This window comes from Chaetodon auriga, chromosome 12 (genome assembly GCF_051107435.1).
Source record: "Chaetodon auriga isolate fChaAug3 chromosome 12, fChaAug3.hap1, whole genome shotgun sequence".
Taxonomy (NCBI): Eukaryota; Metazoa; Chordata; class Actinopteri; order Chaetodontiformes; family Chaetodontidae; genus Chaetodon; species Chaetodon auriga.
The window spans coordinates 16,173,684-16,192,501 of NC_135085.1; the positions used below are offsets into that span (position 1 = coordinate 16,173,684).

General features: G+C 41.8%; 1 protein-coding gene across 9 annotated transcripts in view; it reads right to left on the bottom strand.

Annotated features, from left to right (window-relative positions):
• The window catches only part of adgrl2b.1 (adhesion G protein-coupled receptor L2b, tandem duplicate 1), an 85,902-nt gene that overhangs the window by 31,676 nt on the left and 35,408 nt on the right, over nucleotides 1–18,818 (bottom strand). For 6 of the 9 annotated variants that reach the window (XM_076744315.1, XM_076744312.1, XM_076744314.1 and 3 more), the window contains exons 3-6: nucleotides 18,467–18,680; nucleotides 14,224–14,333; nucleotides 9,846–10,646; nucleotides 962–1,261 (exon numbers count right to left, since the gene is read on the bottom strand). In XM_076744315.1, coding sequence (XP_076600430.1) covers nucleotides 962–1,261; nucleotides 9,846–10,646; nucleotides 14,224–14,333; nucleotides 18,467–18,680 — 1,425 coding nt within the window. Of the gene's footprint in view, nucleotides 1–961; nucleotides 1,262–9,845; nucleotides 10,647–11,806; nucleotides 11,849–14,223; nucleotides 14,334–18,466; nucleotides 18,681–18,818 lie in introns of those variants that run through there. The other 3 variants (XM_076744317.1, XM_076744320.1, XM_076744316.1) reach the window with 2 other exon arrangements.

Consider the following 18,818-nt stretch of genomic DNA (forward strand, 5'->3'; position numbering starts at 1 on the left):
CTTGGATAAATCATGTGTGGTGAACGTTTCCATCAGGAAAAATAACCAAATCTTAAGATAGTGATGTTTCATTAAAACCACTTCATTCTACATGTGTCTCAATTAAATTTCTAAAATAACCCATTCACACTAAGCAGATCCCGTCAAAAACATTAAACTTCAAACTTCTCAGCGCAACTGGGGAGCCGTTAAGGACTGAGACCAATGGTCACATGATCAAAAAACAGTAAAAGTGGCTGAACTGCAGGCTGCAGAGAGGAGAAGTTCTGTACAGGTTGTAAAAATGTAAGTACTTCAATATGTATAGCCTGTGAAGCAACCCCAATTTATGGCATTATAACTGTAGAAGACAGCGCAAATGACATTTTTGTGTTCTTGCTACTTGTAGCCATGATTGGGCTGCTTCCATAGAGATGCAGGATTTATATATTGCAGTGAAAAACAAGCCCACAGTTGAGTAAAAATGTGATGCCCAGAAACTGCTTGGGGTTAAGAGGGTTAACACGTTGTAAGGAATAGTTACAACATGTAAAACCACAAGTTGTCTCTTTAACGTTCTGTTTATGTACAGGTTAAGCAAACTAGGTACAACGCGTTAATTAGTGAGCTTTAGAGGTGCTGGTGGGCAGACTTTCATGCTAGTTGTTAACCTCCGGTCTTAAGTCTTTCAGGGCACAGACATGTGAGTGGTATCGATCTCAAATCTAAATTAGAATAGAGTCTAATCTATCCATACATATTATGTGTTTGCACTTATGAAACTTTTCATAACATTAGCAGTCCATGAATGTTCGGTACAGCACGAGCATCCTGCAGGCAGAACAGTGGGTGGAAAAATATTTTTAAGTATTTAAGTATATTTATAAAACACAATATAAACTTTAGAATAGAAAATATTCGTTTCCAAAAAGTTATGACATGTCATCAGTTGGTGTCAAACACCATCAGGCGGTGGGCGTACCTCTGGTCCCTTTGGGGCAGGGCCTCTCCACAGTGCTTCCAGTGTGGGTCTGGGGCCAGTCGATGGCTCTCCTCCTGGTCGCCTCACAGAAGCGCCTAGGCGTCGGTGGAAGCTCAGGGACGGTGGGCTCTGCTGTACTTGAGCCTCGATGGTCCTCGAACGGGTCCCTCCCGTCTCGTGGATCTGCTCCTGCTGCCGTGGTGTCACCCTGCCCCTTCACAGTGGACGCAGCCGTGGTGGTCGCGACTGAGGTGGTCTTCGGTATGGACGGAGAGATGGAGAAATCTTCAATGGCTGGCACTAGAACGAGAGAAGAGTGAAGCTGTTAGAGCTCAAGTCATAAATGTCCTCTCCTTGAACTCCCGTCACTTGCAGCAGTGTGGGGAACTGCAGCTGTTTCGAGTCCCGTGGCTTGTTGGTATTGCTAAAGTTACTGCTGCCCATAATTCCTGCAAATAAAAAGCTTCGCACAGCTTCCACCTCGTTCCTGCTCCTTCACTAAACAAAATCAAGGCAAACCTGCCAACGCGACACTAAATCTATCTATCGCTATTTATAGTTTACTTTGGCCCATAAATAAGACAAGCAGCAGCGGTGCTATCCTTTGACATAGCAGTGATTTCCTCCCAACAGAGTCAGTACCTTGGGCTGATTAAATGTCAACAATGAAGACAAAGCCTGCCTGCATTTTACTTTTTTTTCTGCCTAGTTCATCTCTCTCACTTTGATAAAGCTGGTGTGCGGAAGGAGAACTGCACTGCTCCGAGCAAAAACCATACATCAGCAATAATGCGATTCCACTGTATTCAATCCACGCCTACCCTGCAAAGCAAATCTACGTGTGAATGCGCACACGCACGTGTGCAAGTGTGCTTGTGTTTGCTCCATCGCTCAGGTGTGTTTCTGCTTTAAACCACAGCGTGCGCACAGATGGATATCTGCTGCAGAGAGCCTGAAGATAACTAGCAAATGAGAGCAGAAATAGGAAATCTATAAATTTTATACAGTATGAATAGCCAATATGAATAAAAACACAGTGCATGTTTGTGTGTATGTGTGGGAGTGTCTACATGGATGTACTTGTCTGCTGCATGAATGATCATACATTTTTACCCACAACCACCTGATTATATTTGGAGATAAAAGCAGCTTCCCACAGTGAGGTCTGCCATTGCGAAAGGTCTTTAGGTTCCCTGGGTGCTTCTGGAAAAATGCAATATCATACTATCTGACACTCCATCATCAGACACATATCTCCATTTCCTGAGAGAGAATGGTGACAAAGCCCACATTTCACGTTTCACACGAATCAGCCAGGCAGGCGGATCTTTGCTTTTTCATTCCAGTGAAATATTTGAGTTTATTACAAAGCTGATATCTGGCGATGTGGTCAGGAGGCCACAGCAGGGAGGGAATGGTGTTCCTGTGATGCTCACTATAAAAAAAATAAATAAACCCCAAGACACCCTACAGAGAGGCTGAATTGTGACATTTTACTCAGTGACCTTTTCCCCTGGCAGGAGCCCTGGCTAATTACCTTACACTCATTCAGTCATTGTGTGTCTGTCACCCAGACATTCACAGGTTGGCCAGGCTGCAAAAGTAACAGCTGACAAGTGCGGTTAGCATGAGCACCCACAGCTATGAGTGTGTTCAGAATTACTCCAATGAAACAGGTTAAGAACGACAAAAAGGCAATGACCAGGTATTTCAAACAGTCCGAGATCTATTTTTTCCCTGACCCTTCCCGAACAGATAAATAACTCTGTACAACAGCACAACAATGCCGCATTTAAAAATACGTTTTTAAAATATATTGTGTACTGCCAGTGAAGATTTTATTGACTCAGGAAAAGTGAGATGATTCATAGGCTGACTCCACTGATTCAATATACGCATATAATGCAATACTAGGGCAAGTGTAATTGGGTTTCAGATTATTAAACCTCTCCATACCTGAGTAAACTTCTGCTTTCCCACAGGCTGATATAAGCCCTAATATGCATCTGCCTGAAACAGCATGCTTGCATTACCTGATTAACCTGATTGGTCCAACTTAAGAGTCCAAAGCCCTGTACCACCCACGTTTCAGTGCACACTATCACACAGTATCAAGAGATATTTTGGTCTGTCTTGGCCATTATTTTTCATGTTTCTTTGTCAATCTGGCAAATGCAAATACTTTTGAACAGCATACATCATCATCGGTTAAGAGGTGCTGCAAATGGGATTATAACGTGCAAGGTAAAGAAAAAAAAAACATATTTCTTCTGCATGCAACAAATTAGCATTTTCATCATCGACTAATCAGCTGATTATTTTCTTGATTAATCATTCAGTCTTGAACATGTCACCAATAGCCATGGCTTCCCAGGGCCAAAGGTCACATCTTCAAATTGACTGAGGTTTTATTTGAGCAACAGTCTGAAAAATAAGAACATTCAATTTATCATCACTGAAGGCTAAAACGAGTTAATATTCACATTCTGAACCAAACTGGAAGCTGGAGCCAATGAATTTTTAAAAATATTTTCGTTAATTCCAAATGATTAACCAGCCTAAAAATCAAATTTCTTGACTATTTAACTGGTCCCTTTTGAGCTGAAACAATTAATCAAGAAATTCATCAGTGGATGTGGAGAAATTTAACAAATATCCTGAGAATATTTCAAGCAAAAGGGGAAAGAAATCTGGCTCTAGCCAGGATTTCCTGATTTTCTCTGTTTATTTCATTGTAAATTTAGTCTTTTTGAATGAACAAAATAACCAATTTCAAGAATTCAGCTTGGGTTTGTGGAATATTGTGATGGGTGCTTTTCACTATAATAAAAAAAAGATGAAAATAATCATTAGCTGCCTCCAAAATTCCATTAATGACTCACAAAATCCACTGAGATATGACCGTAGGAGCATTAAGACAACATACTCTATTCAAGCTTATGAAGGAAGCAGCAAATTAGCTTTTTTTCCCCCCACAATTAGAAATGTTTCTGAGTTCATGCCATGAGACACTTGGTCATTGTCTCTCTCATGTTCACTCTTTCAGGCAGAATCAGAAACTCATATTGATTTAATTAGGAGGGGCACTCAGATGTTGACTGATTTTTTTTTAATCAAAGATGAGATAAATTCTTTGTGGATGTTTTCAGTCACTGCGTCTTGGGTAATCAGAGTGTGATTACGAAGACCATCAAGAACATTAAATATACAACATATCTGTTTAATCCTACATCAAGTAATGTGTTTGTCTGATGTTGATGCATTTGTGGGCTTATTTTGATGCCTCTGTACCAGGCATGCTGCAATCTTCCTTTGATTGCGAAGAGCAAATTTTCATCCAGTAAGAGCTCTGTGTCCTCTGATAGCACTCAACCAAGAGAGGACTGCACCAATTAGCTGCCATTTCTCCCAAGAGGCAGTGAAGTCACTCTTTATGGGCAATCTGACACCAAAGGCATACTGTTGCCATATGCTGAATAATACCTCTTGTAAATAATGGAAGACTTTGAGAGTGAACACTTGAAAAATGGCTGTCACCCGAGTCTAAACAGAGTGTGTAAATTAAAACAGAGTTAAAAGGAAGGAAAACCATTATGCAAGATCATCAATCAAGACGTCAGAGATGAAACAGAATTAGTTTTATCACTTTATAGCCCCCCAGAGCCATTTGCGTATCTGCAAGGAAGATGACAAAAAATATGAAACCGTAATCAGATGATCCGGGGTCTAGATATTCTGTTTGTCCTTGCTTTTGTCTCGTACACCACAGCACTAAAAGAGATGTTTTATCTCCAGTTACACACATTTAACCAGAGCAATAAAAACTATCTACCTGTCCATACAAATGGCAGGATAAATGGATCATAAGCCGCCTAATACCTGCTATTAGGGAAGAGCGATGACAACTCGCAGCCAAATCAAGCTGTTTTAAGTGGTTTAATTTGTTGATGATGAATCACTTACAAGGCTAATCCTCCCAGTACAATAACGAAGAGACACATATAGCTGAAAGGAAATATCAAATAGGCAGAGCTCAGTTTAAAATCATCCTTTAAATTAGCCAGGGTCTGATTGCACCTATGAAAGGCTGCAAATCAATCAGCGTGCTCCTGTCGCCTTTTTACCTCTGATGTTTGCTGTCCTCAAACTGAGAAGCAGCTGATTCAGATGGATCCTGCTGGAAGACGAGCGGAGAAGCCTGTTTCAGTTAGCAGGGATCCATTTCTAAACCACATTAATTGGAAAGTGAACTTCCTACTGTTGATCCAAATGAAAAAGAAAACAGCAGCTGTGGTGTTGTTGTTTTTTTTTTCTTTTCATTGCACTGTGAACTTGCCCAATTGCAAGAACAAGAGAAGAGCATGGTAATATGGAGCAGTAAATATAGGGTTACATCCAGCAGCTGTTTAGGTTAGCTTAGCATAAGAAATGGAAATAGGGGAAAAAGCTAGCCTGGCTTAGTCTATAGATAACAAAATCACTAATTAACACCTTATATCTACTTTGTTTAATCTGCAAAAATAAATAAATAAGTAAGTAAGTAAGTAAAGTAAAAATGTTCTGGTGGGTTGAGGGCCTGCCTATTTCCTGGCCAGGTGCAAACACCTCTTGGAATATCCGCTGGGTGCGTGGCAGTGCTCAAGGACACATCCACCGTATAACCCCCCGTAAAAAACTGTCTTTGTACACTTGTTTTGTACAGATTAAACAAACAAGATGTAATATGTTAATTACCAGTGTTGGGCATGTTACTTGAAAAATGTTCTCAGTTACTCAATACAAACACCAAATTCTCCAAACCCAAATGTCACATGTATCACATACATCAAAAACGAGACATTATGGTACAGTCAGCAGCTAGCTTAACGTTAGCACTGCTGACGAGGCAGCTGGGTTCAGATAACCTCCAACTCTGAAGCACTCGTATTGTTGAACGTAGGATTACCAGTGGTGAATGTTAGCAAGCGAGCTAACGCATGCAACAGGCAAATTAGACAATTTTGAACTTACTGAGAGTAACAGCTCTCCTCTTTTGGAAGAGGCTAGCTAGCGCATCTCGGACGGTCTCAATCAAACTGTAATCTAATTTCAAATTGTCATCTCACTACATGTGACTTAAAAAGTAATCACCATATAGTATGTATGGCTAAATTATGCAGTAATGCTCAACATTGTTAATTAGCATTAATTAGTGGACAGGGTGAGGCTAGCTGTTTCCAGGCTTTGTGCTAAGGCTATTTTAGCTTGAGTTAAGAATAAGACTCGCAGGATAAGGACTGTGTAACAGCTACAGTTGGTCTTTTTGCCTCTTTACCTTGAGCCAGTGCTGGTAATTAATGACAGAGAAACAAATCCCACAAGACATGAATTTTACATTAGGCTGTTTATATGCACTCATGCTGTTCTGCTTCATTCAAGCCTACGTGACGGGAGCACACAGCTTGGCATGGAAGGTAAAGGCCCACAAGACAAATCACGTGCAGCTCCAACACTGTGGAACACGTCCTTATTTCTGCTAAATGAAACAAAAAAAAAAAAAAAAAACTCATGCCATTGAGAAATTGTTGCAGGGCTCCCTGCTTTATTAGCGCCTGTTCTTTAAAGAGCAGAAGACGGAAAAAGCTCTGCCGGACATATCCTGTGTCTGTGTGGGGTAATTTATGATCCTGAAACTGAGTACTGTGGAGCAGCAGACATAGCGCTGTCATAACTAGACGGCCTGAGCCGGGGGAAGGTGGCAAAGCAGCTCACACTGAAGACACACACACACACACGCAGAAAGGAAGATGTATGTGCAGACAGAAATAAACTTGTGGCAAAAACACTCCAAAACTCTCTGTCATCTGCAGCTACAACGTCCACTTAAACAATTTCCCTCTATAATCTTGCCAGCGTTGATCCATGGCAAGACGCAGAACAATTAGAGCCCCTGCAAATCTCCTGACTCCTTCACTCTGGGCTCTATTTTTGTCGAACATGATGCTTCAGAGGGTGGAACACAGGCTTAGTGCATGATACATCTATAAATGTCCTGCGTCGAGGAGGCTCACCTGGATGCGTCGTTCAGGGAAGTAAAGGCGAACCAAAGAGCAGTGAGATGCACAGCTGAGTTAAGCCACGAAATGGCTGAGCAGAAGAAGAAAAAACATCAGCTTTGTGACGAGGTAGCTATCATGTGGCATGGATATGAAATAGTTTTTCTTCTTGACATTTAAGTTCGGCTCAGAGCCCACTTGTGCTTACCGTTACCAGATTACACTGAGTGGCAAAGCCTTTTGGACAAAGCCATTAATTTTATGCCTCTCGTCTTTAAGGCCTAAGATCAATGCTACCTCAAAGACAAATTAATTTTCTCCTTCTCTCCTTGTTAGTTTGAAATGCTCAAGGCAATTACTGGCTCCTCTGATTGTTTTTTTCTTTTTTTTTCTTTTTTTTTGAATTCATTGGACTGAAATCAGTTAATGCCTTTGCACATCACAGAGAATACATTACTGGTGTCCCTCTAAGTTTTTCAACAGCAGGCACTTAGGTGTGCTTTTTATTGGCATGCACCACTTCTAGAGAGACCTCTGAGGCGCTAGGCTCTCTAAGTATTGATCATTGCTGTTTTGTGTTCACAATGCATTAGCAGAGAACTGGCATTTTCTTTAAATGCGTGCGAATTGTTTGGAACAATAAGCGGAAAGATCAATATGGGGAATGATTGTGGCTAATCACTTCAACCAGGGCCAGAATTAAGAAACCTGCAACTCTACAAACACTGCACATAAGGTAAAGGAAATACCGGCAAGTTGCTAAAGTCAATTATTTCTGCTTTGATCACTTTGCTAAAACTCCCTTAATATAAACCCCTAATCCTGCTGGCACTTCAGAGTCTCTCTAGGATGAGTATTACAGCCAAGGTTGAAGCTTCTGACAGAAAAGGACACAGACGCTCATTGTGTTACATGAGTCCTACAAAGGAGCGAAATACACTGGGTTTGGTGTTCGAGGTAACTTCACTCTGTGGTCGATGAATCTTAATGGGCACAATTAATTTCCTTTACGCCTCAAGTGCCCCTCAGTTTCAGAGAGAGAGACATTATTTCAGCACCATTAGATTACCCTGCAGAATAGGTTGTTTAATTCAACGCCATATCATGGGCAGCAATAAATCCTAATAGCTACACAGTAAAGAAGTTAAAGGTGTAGATCTGACAAAACCTAATAAACAAGAACCAATTATTTTCAAGTGCCATTCACAAAGCCAGACATGCTGCTGGTGGCCGAGGCATCTCGAGATGCCTCCTCCCTCCTTCTTGAGCTCACAAATATTTCAAAATGTTCCCATAAAACATAGTTAATGATGCAAAGTGACAAGTTCTGCTGCAAAGACGCATTTCTGATTGAATTGCAATAACAAAACAGTGGTGGGAAATCGGGTGCTTAGAATAATGAGTGAAATCAACAACTATGTTCTGTTGGGTTCCTTGATTAAATGCACTGTTCCTGCAGCAAGTGGCGACACTAAGCCTATGTGGCATTTATGTTTACCGAGGCATTACAGTAGCTGAGAGAGCACATTAAACCCTTCACTGAAAATGCTCTGTGATGGCCACTTTCCTCCTCTCCCTGAGCCTCTTTTGAGACAAGGAGGGTAATTATGATAATTCAGTTGTTAATTACATTTACATACATCACGACGTGAACAGTTGAGAAGGCAGTTTGCATGCGTGGAGAACTCATTAAAGTTTGAGTATTTTTCATATCTCCTCTAACATACTCTTAATTGAGGCTTTGGTTGTTCAGCAAAACAGACACAAACTTGGAGCCCCCTGGGGTGTCGAGTTATCATGCTGGGGAGATTCCAGGGAACGGCAGAAAAACAAACAGACGTGTTGACAAGAGGCCAGAGTTCAGGAGCACACAGCCCCCATTGAGACATCAACGCCAAATCCCCCTCTTCAACAGTTCAGGTCAAGAATCAGATTTCCTCCTGGCAACCCCCTCCTGAATATCCAGAAGTTAAAAATCATAACCTAATCCAGACCAGCGCTCAGGGGCAACCTGAGCCTCTAACGTAACGTGAAGTCGGGTCAAGCTCCTTGTTTCCACACTTCATACAGGAGACTTAGCCTTCCTCCGTGGGGTAAGATGGCTGCAGTCAGGTAATTAAGCCCATCATCACTTTAATGCAAGGTCCCTCTGTGATGACACGTATGTCACCTCTCAGCACTTCACAGATTAATTTAAGCCCCCTAACCGCCTGACAAGATCCTTCACTGTAATTGATCTCTCGTCCCAGCTATTCTTCTACTCTGATTCACCATGTGGTACATAACTCACACTCTTCAGCCTGGTGGTTTTAGAAATATTATGCCACAATAGGATGGTGATTATCTCCTGATCTATTGTGAAAAATGGCTTCTGTGAAGTTGATGAGGTAGCCATGGCAACACAACTTCAAATCCCAAGGTAAAGAGGAAAGGATAACCTCTGTCATACTGTGCATAATACTTCTCAAACGCATATATATATAGATATATATAGATATATATATCTATATATTCATAATGGTTTTGGATAAGGCCTGAGATTAGAGAATTTGATAGGGTCCAAGCTTCAGGTGGAATGAGTGCGTCAGCTCGCCTCATGGTAATAAAGAAACGGGCTTCTGAAGCAGTGTGATTCCACTGGGAACTATCCCTCATTCCAAGGTGAATCTGTAATTTCTGACTGCAAATGAGCCCTTTCCCCAAGACTAACACAACCCTCTTTTCTTTATCACACCTGAACTGCATCCAAAATTAAAAGGCAGCCATCTGTGACATGCCACGCTCAAAGCAAACAATGGAGGAATTACACAAAGACAATGGACTAAAAAAAAAAATGGAGCAGCACTCACCTTCAGCAGGATCCGGAGGCCCGAAGTCCAGGTCATAGCGCAGGATGTAAAAGTTATTCCACACGTATAGCTGGTTGTCCCTGGGGTTGTAATCCACAGCGGTGATGTACTGGTACTGGTTGGGGAAGAGGATGTCAGTGTACTCGCCCTGGCTCAGCTTGGTATTGTAGATGTAATCAATTTGGCTCCTGCTGGCCTCGCTCTCATTCTCTTCGTAGGTCGAGCGCACCACATGAAGCACGCCGCACACCATGAAGGCGTTTGAGGCAGAGCGCTTGTCGTACGCTGTCTCCCATGTGGCCTCAAAGCGGAGAGTGTATGGGTTTAGCTGGCTCACCACAATGCGCCCATTGTTCTGCTCCGTGGCGTAGATTACCCATAAGCCCCTCTCGTCTACTGCCAGGTCAATGTCTGTCTTGCCGCCCCAGCGGTAAGGTGAGGTGTCGTGATAGTTGGCATTGTTAACGATAGCCTCGCCGCTTTTGATGCGAGTGCGCAGGTCGAACTTGACAATGTTGCGGGTGCGTTCCTTGTTAAAGAAGATGGCACCATCATAGGCGACGAAGCCTGTCCCGTCAACCCGGTGGGGCAGTTTATAGGTGGTCGTCTGGCGACCATTTTTGAAGTCCTCCAGGGAGGCGTATTCGATCAGGGTGTCAGTGCGGTACGGCGTCCAGGGCATGAAGAAGACTTTGTCACCGGCTTGCAGGGGGTCTTTGCACCACGACCCCGCTTGCTGCTCGGCCTCAAACAGGAAGGTGGCGTCTCCTACACCCTTCAGAGTCCCGGGACAAATGAAAACTAGTGACAAAGAAGAGAGTGAAACAAAATACAATAAGGCAAAATATTTTAAAACATAGGTAACACATTTGATGTGCATCATTGTCGCTGCTGTACAACTCAAGTGCAGGACAAAAAGATCAGGGACTGTGAATTTGGAGGAATCTTTTAACTAGTGCTTTTGAACTATTGCTAATGAAAAGGAAAAAAAAAATAAATGTGTCATCGTGATTATTCAGAATGAGAAACGTGAGGATAAAAGAACTTGCATCTCAAGGGTCTGCTGCTACAGGGACAAAACTAAACAAAGTGTGAACGAAAAAGGGAAAAATCCTGCAAATGAAAGACAAGGGAAATGGGAGAAGTACAGGTCACACCTTTTTCAAACCAGCCTGTCCCTGATGTCAAATGCCACATGAACAGCTGGGTATATGGACACACTGCACATGCATACTCACATGACTGAGGTCATAAACCAAAATGATAACGGAACGGACTTCACATCTTGTGATAAGAGTGAACAACAGGTTGTCAATGGTGGTGGCGGCAGCAAAGCAGAGGTAAAATGAAAGTGGAGGTTGGGGAATAGACCGAACAACAGTGGTAAAGGATTTTCACTCGTTCTGTGGCAAAAGACAAGAGAAACCACTGATGGGTGAGGGAGGTCATGGCAAGGTTCCCATTTAGATGGTTTTCAAATAATTGGTTGTAGATAAAAAAGGGACACGGTGAATTCTTGTTTTCAAACTTTTTTGTTTTTCTTAGTCATGCCAATCCCACTCAGCCATCACTGCTATTTCACATCACGTGCTATGGGTGCAGCAGAAGTTGGGCCAAGCAAACTAAGAATATATATATACAGAACTACTCATTCTTCAAGAGTTAATACAGTGCTAGGCAAGAGTCGCTGGAACAAATCAACACCGAACAGTTGGTGTTTTCTTCCACATTGTGGGAACAAAAAAAAAAAAAGAAAAGAAAAGAAAAAAACGTGGATGTCACTTGAAATTCTGCTTTTGAAATTCATTTGGACTCCATGGGTGCAAACAATCCTCCTATGGGTTTAGCATTTGACAGGAGAGGCAATCAGGAGGGGGAGGAGACGTGAGGGGAGCTGTACTCAACACCACAGAACAAGGAGCCAGAGGGGAGGGGTGGGGAGGACCAGACCACTCATTTACCTTTTTGCTCCACTTCTATTTCAGGCATTGGAAAAGAAAGCAAAAAAGAGTGCAAAAGGGAGAGAAAGGTTATCATGAGTCAACTACCAGGTACAAGAGAAGAATTAGTTGGAGGATATGACCATGAGATGAACTGCAGGGCTGCTATGGGAAGAAGAGCTAGGAAAAAAAAAAGGTTGTTTGTTAGCGAGACGGCCTCTTATCCTAGGATATAAAAACAGACAAGTTATGGCTGGAGACAAGCTATGTGCCATGTTTTCCAGCACGTTCAACTTTTTATTCCTACCATCTTAAACTGCCAAGAAAATAATGCATTGGCCACCATAAAAGCAGAATAAATCCCTCTAAAAATGCTTCTCCTAAGTGGCAGGAGAAAAAAAAAACTCCTGGTCATATTTAGATGGATAACATTCTTAGAGAAACAGCACAGGAGTTATTTTTGGCATGTACTGACTGAGGGTGGAATTTGTTCAAACTTTATAAACACAAATCAAAAGTCGATTCCAAACTTGCTCGCCCACACACGTAAAACACGACACGGTGCTAATGTTACAGACCAAACTCTTAAATGAGCCAAAGAGAGCAAGAGCACATGAGATGACTGATGAACAGTCGGCCTAATATGGAGTTTCTTTAGTGGACTGTTGAAGCTGCATACGGTGGGGTGGAGGGGGGAGAGGCTGGAGACAATATGTGAAAGATTGGACGCTAAAAAAAAAAATGAGAGCAAAGAGGTTAGTCGGGGGGGAACGGGACAGGAGGTGAAAGGGAGGTCTGTTTGAAAGAAGAAAAAAAACAGGTGAATATTTCTGAAAATGTTTACCATTCGTCAATTCAAATACAATGTACTTTCACAGGCAGGGATGAAGCCTAAAGCCGCTCTCATAAACTACTCTAAAACACCCTTTTAAGGTAGATTAAGTCAAATCAGATACCGGATATAACTAACTCAACAGTACATTTAATTAAACAATTTTCACAGCTTTAGTCTCTAAAGCCGATCCATGACCAGAATACTGGAATTTGGCTAATCTGCAAAAAAAAAGATGCAGAGTCATCTCAGACTTTTAGGATTTTCTTCACTTATTCTGTTTTACTCTGATATCCTCTGTAATCTGTTTCCATGTGACATTAGTGAATGTAAGACTGTCGTGTGTCTGATTCTTTTTAACCTCTCTTTTATAATCCCAGCAAAAGACACCAGATCTAATGTCACTATTATTAAAGCCTTTTAAAGGGTCAGTTCAGCCAAACTACAAGAAAACATATTTTCCCTGTTACCCCCAAGTGATATCTAGTCATGCAGATGGTTTTGGTTTTATTGGCCTCTGGTTTGAGATTTCTTCTGTTGCCCAAACAGAGTAGAGGTCATTGGAGTATTGCTTGTGCTCACAGTAAAAAACTGGAGGAGCTCTAATCAAAACAGTAAGTAAGACTAACGTAAACTGTTTCTGCAGAAGATTTTGCTGTTGAAATTTCATTTTTCAATATAAACCACAAATTTCTTTGTACTGGGGTGGAGGCAGAAATCTCACACGAGCAGGGAACAGCCTTGATAACATTGTATTGAATCCAATATTAGCTTTCAACATTTGTAATTTTGGTGTAACTAAAACTCAAGGAATCAATTTCTACCTGCAATCACCTACACTAAAACACTACAGTGGTAAAATGTTAAATATGTGTCACTACATGAAAATAACAGGTGTGTCCTACTTAAGATTTACACCTTATTGTTCACCAGGTAGGTCTGAGGTGGCGAACACCCAAAGACACACTGACCTACCATGCTGTTGCTGGCTAGCTGACTAATGACTCTAAGCTCTGTGCTGCTAACAGCTGAGAGTATCTGATGGGTGGATGCCACATTATTGGCTCACACTGGTTGGTTCAAGCCTTTTTTCTACTGGAAGAAAACATGATTGGTTTTGGATGTAAGAATACAAAGAAATAGTTTTGTTTTTTTTTGGTATTTATTATTAAATTGGAGTACAATATGACCGGACATCTTGACTTGATCTGACAAATCTGGGTATTTTGCCAACTTGGATCCGGGTCCAAAATGGAAGCAGCTATCAAAACTCAACCCTGAAGGTGGATATCTCAAAACCTGGACAAAGAAAACCAAAACTATCCACATGGCTGGATTCCACCAGAGGTAATTAAGAAAATAGGCTTTTTTTGTAATTTTCATCAACTGACCCTTTAAATTACTGCAACACTTTAATGCTTCAGCTGAATTGATCATCATTAATGCCTTCCACACATTTCCAGTTTCCAGTTGCAGTATCATCTGTAAAGCAAACAAGTCTTTGCAACTGAAGAGAGACCGTAGTGACAGCACATCTGTCTATTCTACACACACTTTAAAAACACACAATAAGAGTTCAGTATGAGATTTGGATGGCGATACTTACTATAGGGAACACACTCATACTGGACCTCTAAGTACTTGTAGGTGCCAGGGCATGGATCAGGAAAGACATCAGAGCCAGTGACAACCACACACTGCGTACGGTTGTTGCACCTACAGAAAAAAAAAGATTGACCAGAGATTTCATCATGACTAACCACAGCAAGAGCACTCCGCAAAGACAACATTAATAACACAGAGGGGGAAAAGTTCATCGTTACAGCTACAAAGAAGCTGATGAAATCCCAGCCAGGACTGTCACATATGCATTCTAGTTTAAACCTTGGCAAACAGAGAGAGGAAAGAAAGCATTAAGGAAGAGTAAAGAGTGAGAGAGCTGCTAAAGGCATGTTGGGAATTAGCGATGGCATTTCTTTTCACAGCGTCTTCATATCACTATTGAAAGGGATAACATTCATTAAAACACACACGACAGGTGGCGGCGACGTGCAGTGGACTGGAATGATGACTCTGGTAAAACCGGGAGGCTCCTCTGCACGTACGCAGCAAACACGTGTTTCTACGGGAGGTTGTTTGCCCTCCAGTCTGAAATCGGCAATGAGTTATCAGTCTGATGTGTGGGTTGCGTGCGTGCGTGTGCGTGCGTGCGCGTGTCTTTGCAGATGTTTGCGGGTGCTAAGAAAGTTCAAGTGAAGAGGGAGAGGGGGAGAAAAAAGAACAGCAGAGGACTGAGTGTGTAAATACTGTATAGGGTGAAATTGGCTCCACTTCAATCAAGCTCACTTGAGGCCGGGGGATTGAGAATAATGTCAGCAGTAACAGAGGCAAACAAGAAAAAATTGGCACCAAAATAAGGACATTCAACAATTTGCAAGCCTGAGATAAATATTTCAAAAGGTCAGTAGCAGTCATGCAAGCTGGACATACATTTCGACATGGGACATGACTTTCAAAGAACCATTAGCAATTAAAGAGGCTTTCTGTCGCTACAAAATGGGACTTTGCCGGACAAAAACCACACAAAACCTTGACCTTGTGCTTTTAACTACGCGGGATGCTAATGCAGTGAATCAAAAGGTAAATGTATGTACATTAGCCAGCAAAAGACTTTATTTTTCAATGCGCACTCTAAATCCACCTATGCATTTTCAGAACAAAACCCTTCCCTTGAAGCTAATGGATTATTAAACATATATATGAACAAAAAGGTGCAAGGTCCATTATGAAGTTAACAAATAGCATCATCAGCGATGGTTTAAACATCACTGACAATATGGTGCCAGCTGCAATTAAGAGATTCGCTTTCATGGCTACTTCACTGCAGTGAGAGCCGCTGTGAGGGAGAAGAGTCGCTGCATCAAAATGTGAACTGACTGACAGTAGATGAGAGCACTTCAAATACACCCTGAGATATTCTTTTTAATTCAGTGTTTAGAGTTTTTAAGTCTGGCTGACTCTAGCACTGAATAGTGGAAAGCACATTTACTGAAGTACCGTACAATTTTGAGCTACTATAATTTCAGAGGAAAATTACCCACTACATGTAAGTGGCAGCTATAGCTCGTATAGCACATGAAGACTTCACATACAAAAGACATGATTAGCTCATTTAATACAATGCTTTGTTATGTACATATGTTTGTGAGGATTTATTTGCTCCACTTCCACCAGCTACAATATTACAATGCTGCTTTCCTGTCGATGCGACAGTGATAATAATCCACGAAACACAAATACATTTAATAATATACAGTTTTAAAGGAGCCGTTCAGCATCATGCTTTTTTATTTTTTGATACTTAAGTACATCACGCTGTTAATGCATAAGTATTTTTACTTCAGCATGTCTATTCATTCATTGTAAACCTGGTATTTCTGCACAGCTGTATGTAAAGATTAGGCTACACTAATTTTATTAGTATTGTACTTTTTGTAGAATTACAATTAGGAGTAATTTTAGTTAAACCTGACTTAACTTTTTGGGGGTTTTTTGCCATGTGGGGATAGTGCAGCAAGCTACAAACACAACACTGACAAATACAATTGCTTATTTGCACATCCAGAAAACATGAAGCAGCATTAGTTTGTAGCTGTTTGAGCTACAAACTAAGCTGAGCTGAAAGATGTTTAGCCGCAGAGTAGGGTGATAATCCTCAGCGGGTTTGTCACAAAAAGTGGCCTTTTCACATCATCCAATGGCATTTGATTCATTGTCAATATATTAAAAAAAATACTGTTAAGCGCAGCTTTAAGTAAAAGACTGCACTTCTGCTCGTTTACTTCAGATTGTAAGAATTCACTCTGGCATTTATTGTGCTGCAATTTTTAGAGGCTTCTGCTTCGGAGAAAAGGGAGGTGTTGTTGCTAAGCATTTTGACACGCTTCCTCTGTTTTAAACTGCCACTGAAATCACCGCATGTAATCTCTATTGCACTGAGCACAATCTCATGGTAGTTAAGTGTTCTGCTTGTTTTCTACCTAAGAGCTGCGCCTCTGACTGGGTAAGAGATTTCTTCTGTTAGTGTCACTGGGTCAGAGAAGAGGTGGCCATTGAAATAAGGTAATGCAAGCATGCAAAAAAAGGCCTTATTTGGATTATTTCTTTGTTTACGAATAGCTTTTATCCCTACACTGGTAGGAAACAGAGAGGTTGAGACCACAAGGCCGGCAGACAGAAAGAGGTCAGACATACCGTCCATTTACAGTACATCTCTGAAGGAGCGATCACCTGAATATTAAACAGGCACAGAGTTTCCACCAGTTCCTTCATACATCTTTCATGCAGCCACTTCTTCTTTTGTCAACAACCCAACATTTCACTTGACAAACCTCTTTGATTTAAATGTTGTTGAAAATCAAGCCATTTGATTCCTGGCTAGCAGTTTTTGTTGTGAGAAATGGGCTGCTGATGAATACTTTTTGTCACAATTTCCAAACCAACAAAACTGCCACTCTGCACAGCAGACTTCCCACTGTTTCTGTCTCCCCAATCTTGTTTAATATGTTTGTTTATGTGTCTGTGGTGCTATTTTCTTTTGTTAATCTTCCTCAATATTGGCAGCACATTGTGTCTTAATGTGGCGTAGTTTAAATATCCTCCTTGTTCTACTTTGCTGCAGATTGAAAGAGGACTAATCAGAGTCTCCCAAAGCTTTGTGACTGCTTTAACATCCCTGGTTATCACATCAACCTTAATTACGGTCAGGAGCCCATTTCCTCTGATCTGAATCATTAGAATAATTCTGGTTAAGGGCTTGTGGTGCAGAGTCTTCTCAAAGCTCTTGCTCGCACGCTTCCTCCGGGGAATATTCGATGGAGATAAGTTTGAAGTGCAGCTCCAGCAAGTGAGAGCCTGACTCGTCAACAGATGTGCTGCACAATGTAGCAGGTTGCAGTCAAACCAGGGGGCATGGACACTGTCAGCGGCGTGTTACTGTATGAGAGCACTGGGACTCTGCTGTATATTTAGAAAGACAGAGTAAGACAGGAGGACTCGATCCATTCCTGAGCTATTCTGTTGTGCTGCATCTCATGAGAGTAAATACAGAAGTGAATGAAGCAGGGGGGAAACCCAGAGGTGCAAGATGGTGGGCGAAGGTGCCAAGGAGCCAGTTTAAGGGAGGTCAGGTTAGGACATAGCAGTGCATTAGAAGACAACCTGTGCTGGTTACTATTTATGAATAGCTCATCCAGCGCCCTTTAAAAAACACACACACACCTCTGGGGGTAAGCAGCATCGAGCTGAAGTGTTCCTGTACTGTCGTTTGACAGCAAAGCAGCATCCGGTGAGAGGGTAACCAGGATAAAAGGTACGATGATGGGCATTGCTCACTACCTGAGGCAAAGCCACTTCAATGCAGTACAAGTGTTTGAACAAAGCAAGCCCAGTGTTCCAGATAGGGAATTAAGAGGGTGTTCATGTGACTTGCAGTCTCTCTGAGCTCCGCTGATTATGACTCAAACAGCAGCAACGACGCGCAGCTGGTGTGAAGAGCTCTGCCGCATGGATGTCAATTCCTGCCTGTCAAGAATTAATCTACGCCCCAGTTTTCTGAATTTCAAAATGCCACCTACATAATCTAGTCAATGAAGGAATAAAAAAGAAATGAAAAGGTGTGAGATGTTGATTAATTGTCCGGTATGTAGGTGGCTGCAAGAGCAGGGTGATAATTTAAACATTTCTTTTGTTTGGGGAAAAAAAAAAAAAAAAAAAGAGGTCCGTACTTTTGCTCCCCAGCTCCTGGTCATGTTTGTGAAATAAGATCCCTCCACTCCCCAGTGTTTTACCTTTGTGATATAATCTTGTAGGCATCGGGGAGGTAGCAGTTGACGTTCTCCATCTGGAATGGGTCAGCATCACAGATCTTGTCGTCAGTTCGGCCGTAGTTGGCCGTCTCGATCATAATGACATCACTCCCCGGGCAGCGGAGATCAATTGCATATCCTTCGCATGAGAGCTCCCTCCTGACCAGCCCGAAAGGCAAGGCCGCACGGCTGAAGCCTGGCACAAGAGACAGAGAGGAAACTTTAGGCAAATAATAAAATTAATGAGTAGAACGGGATCACTGCTTCAATACAATAAGACCACACATCACGCGGTAAAAAGATCCACTGGCACAAAATAAATAGGCAACAGCAG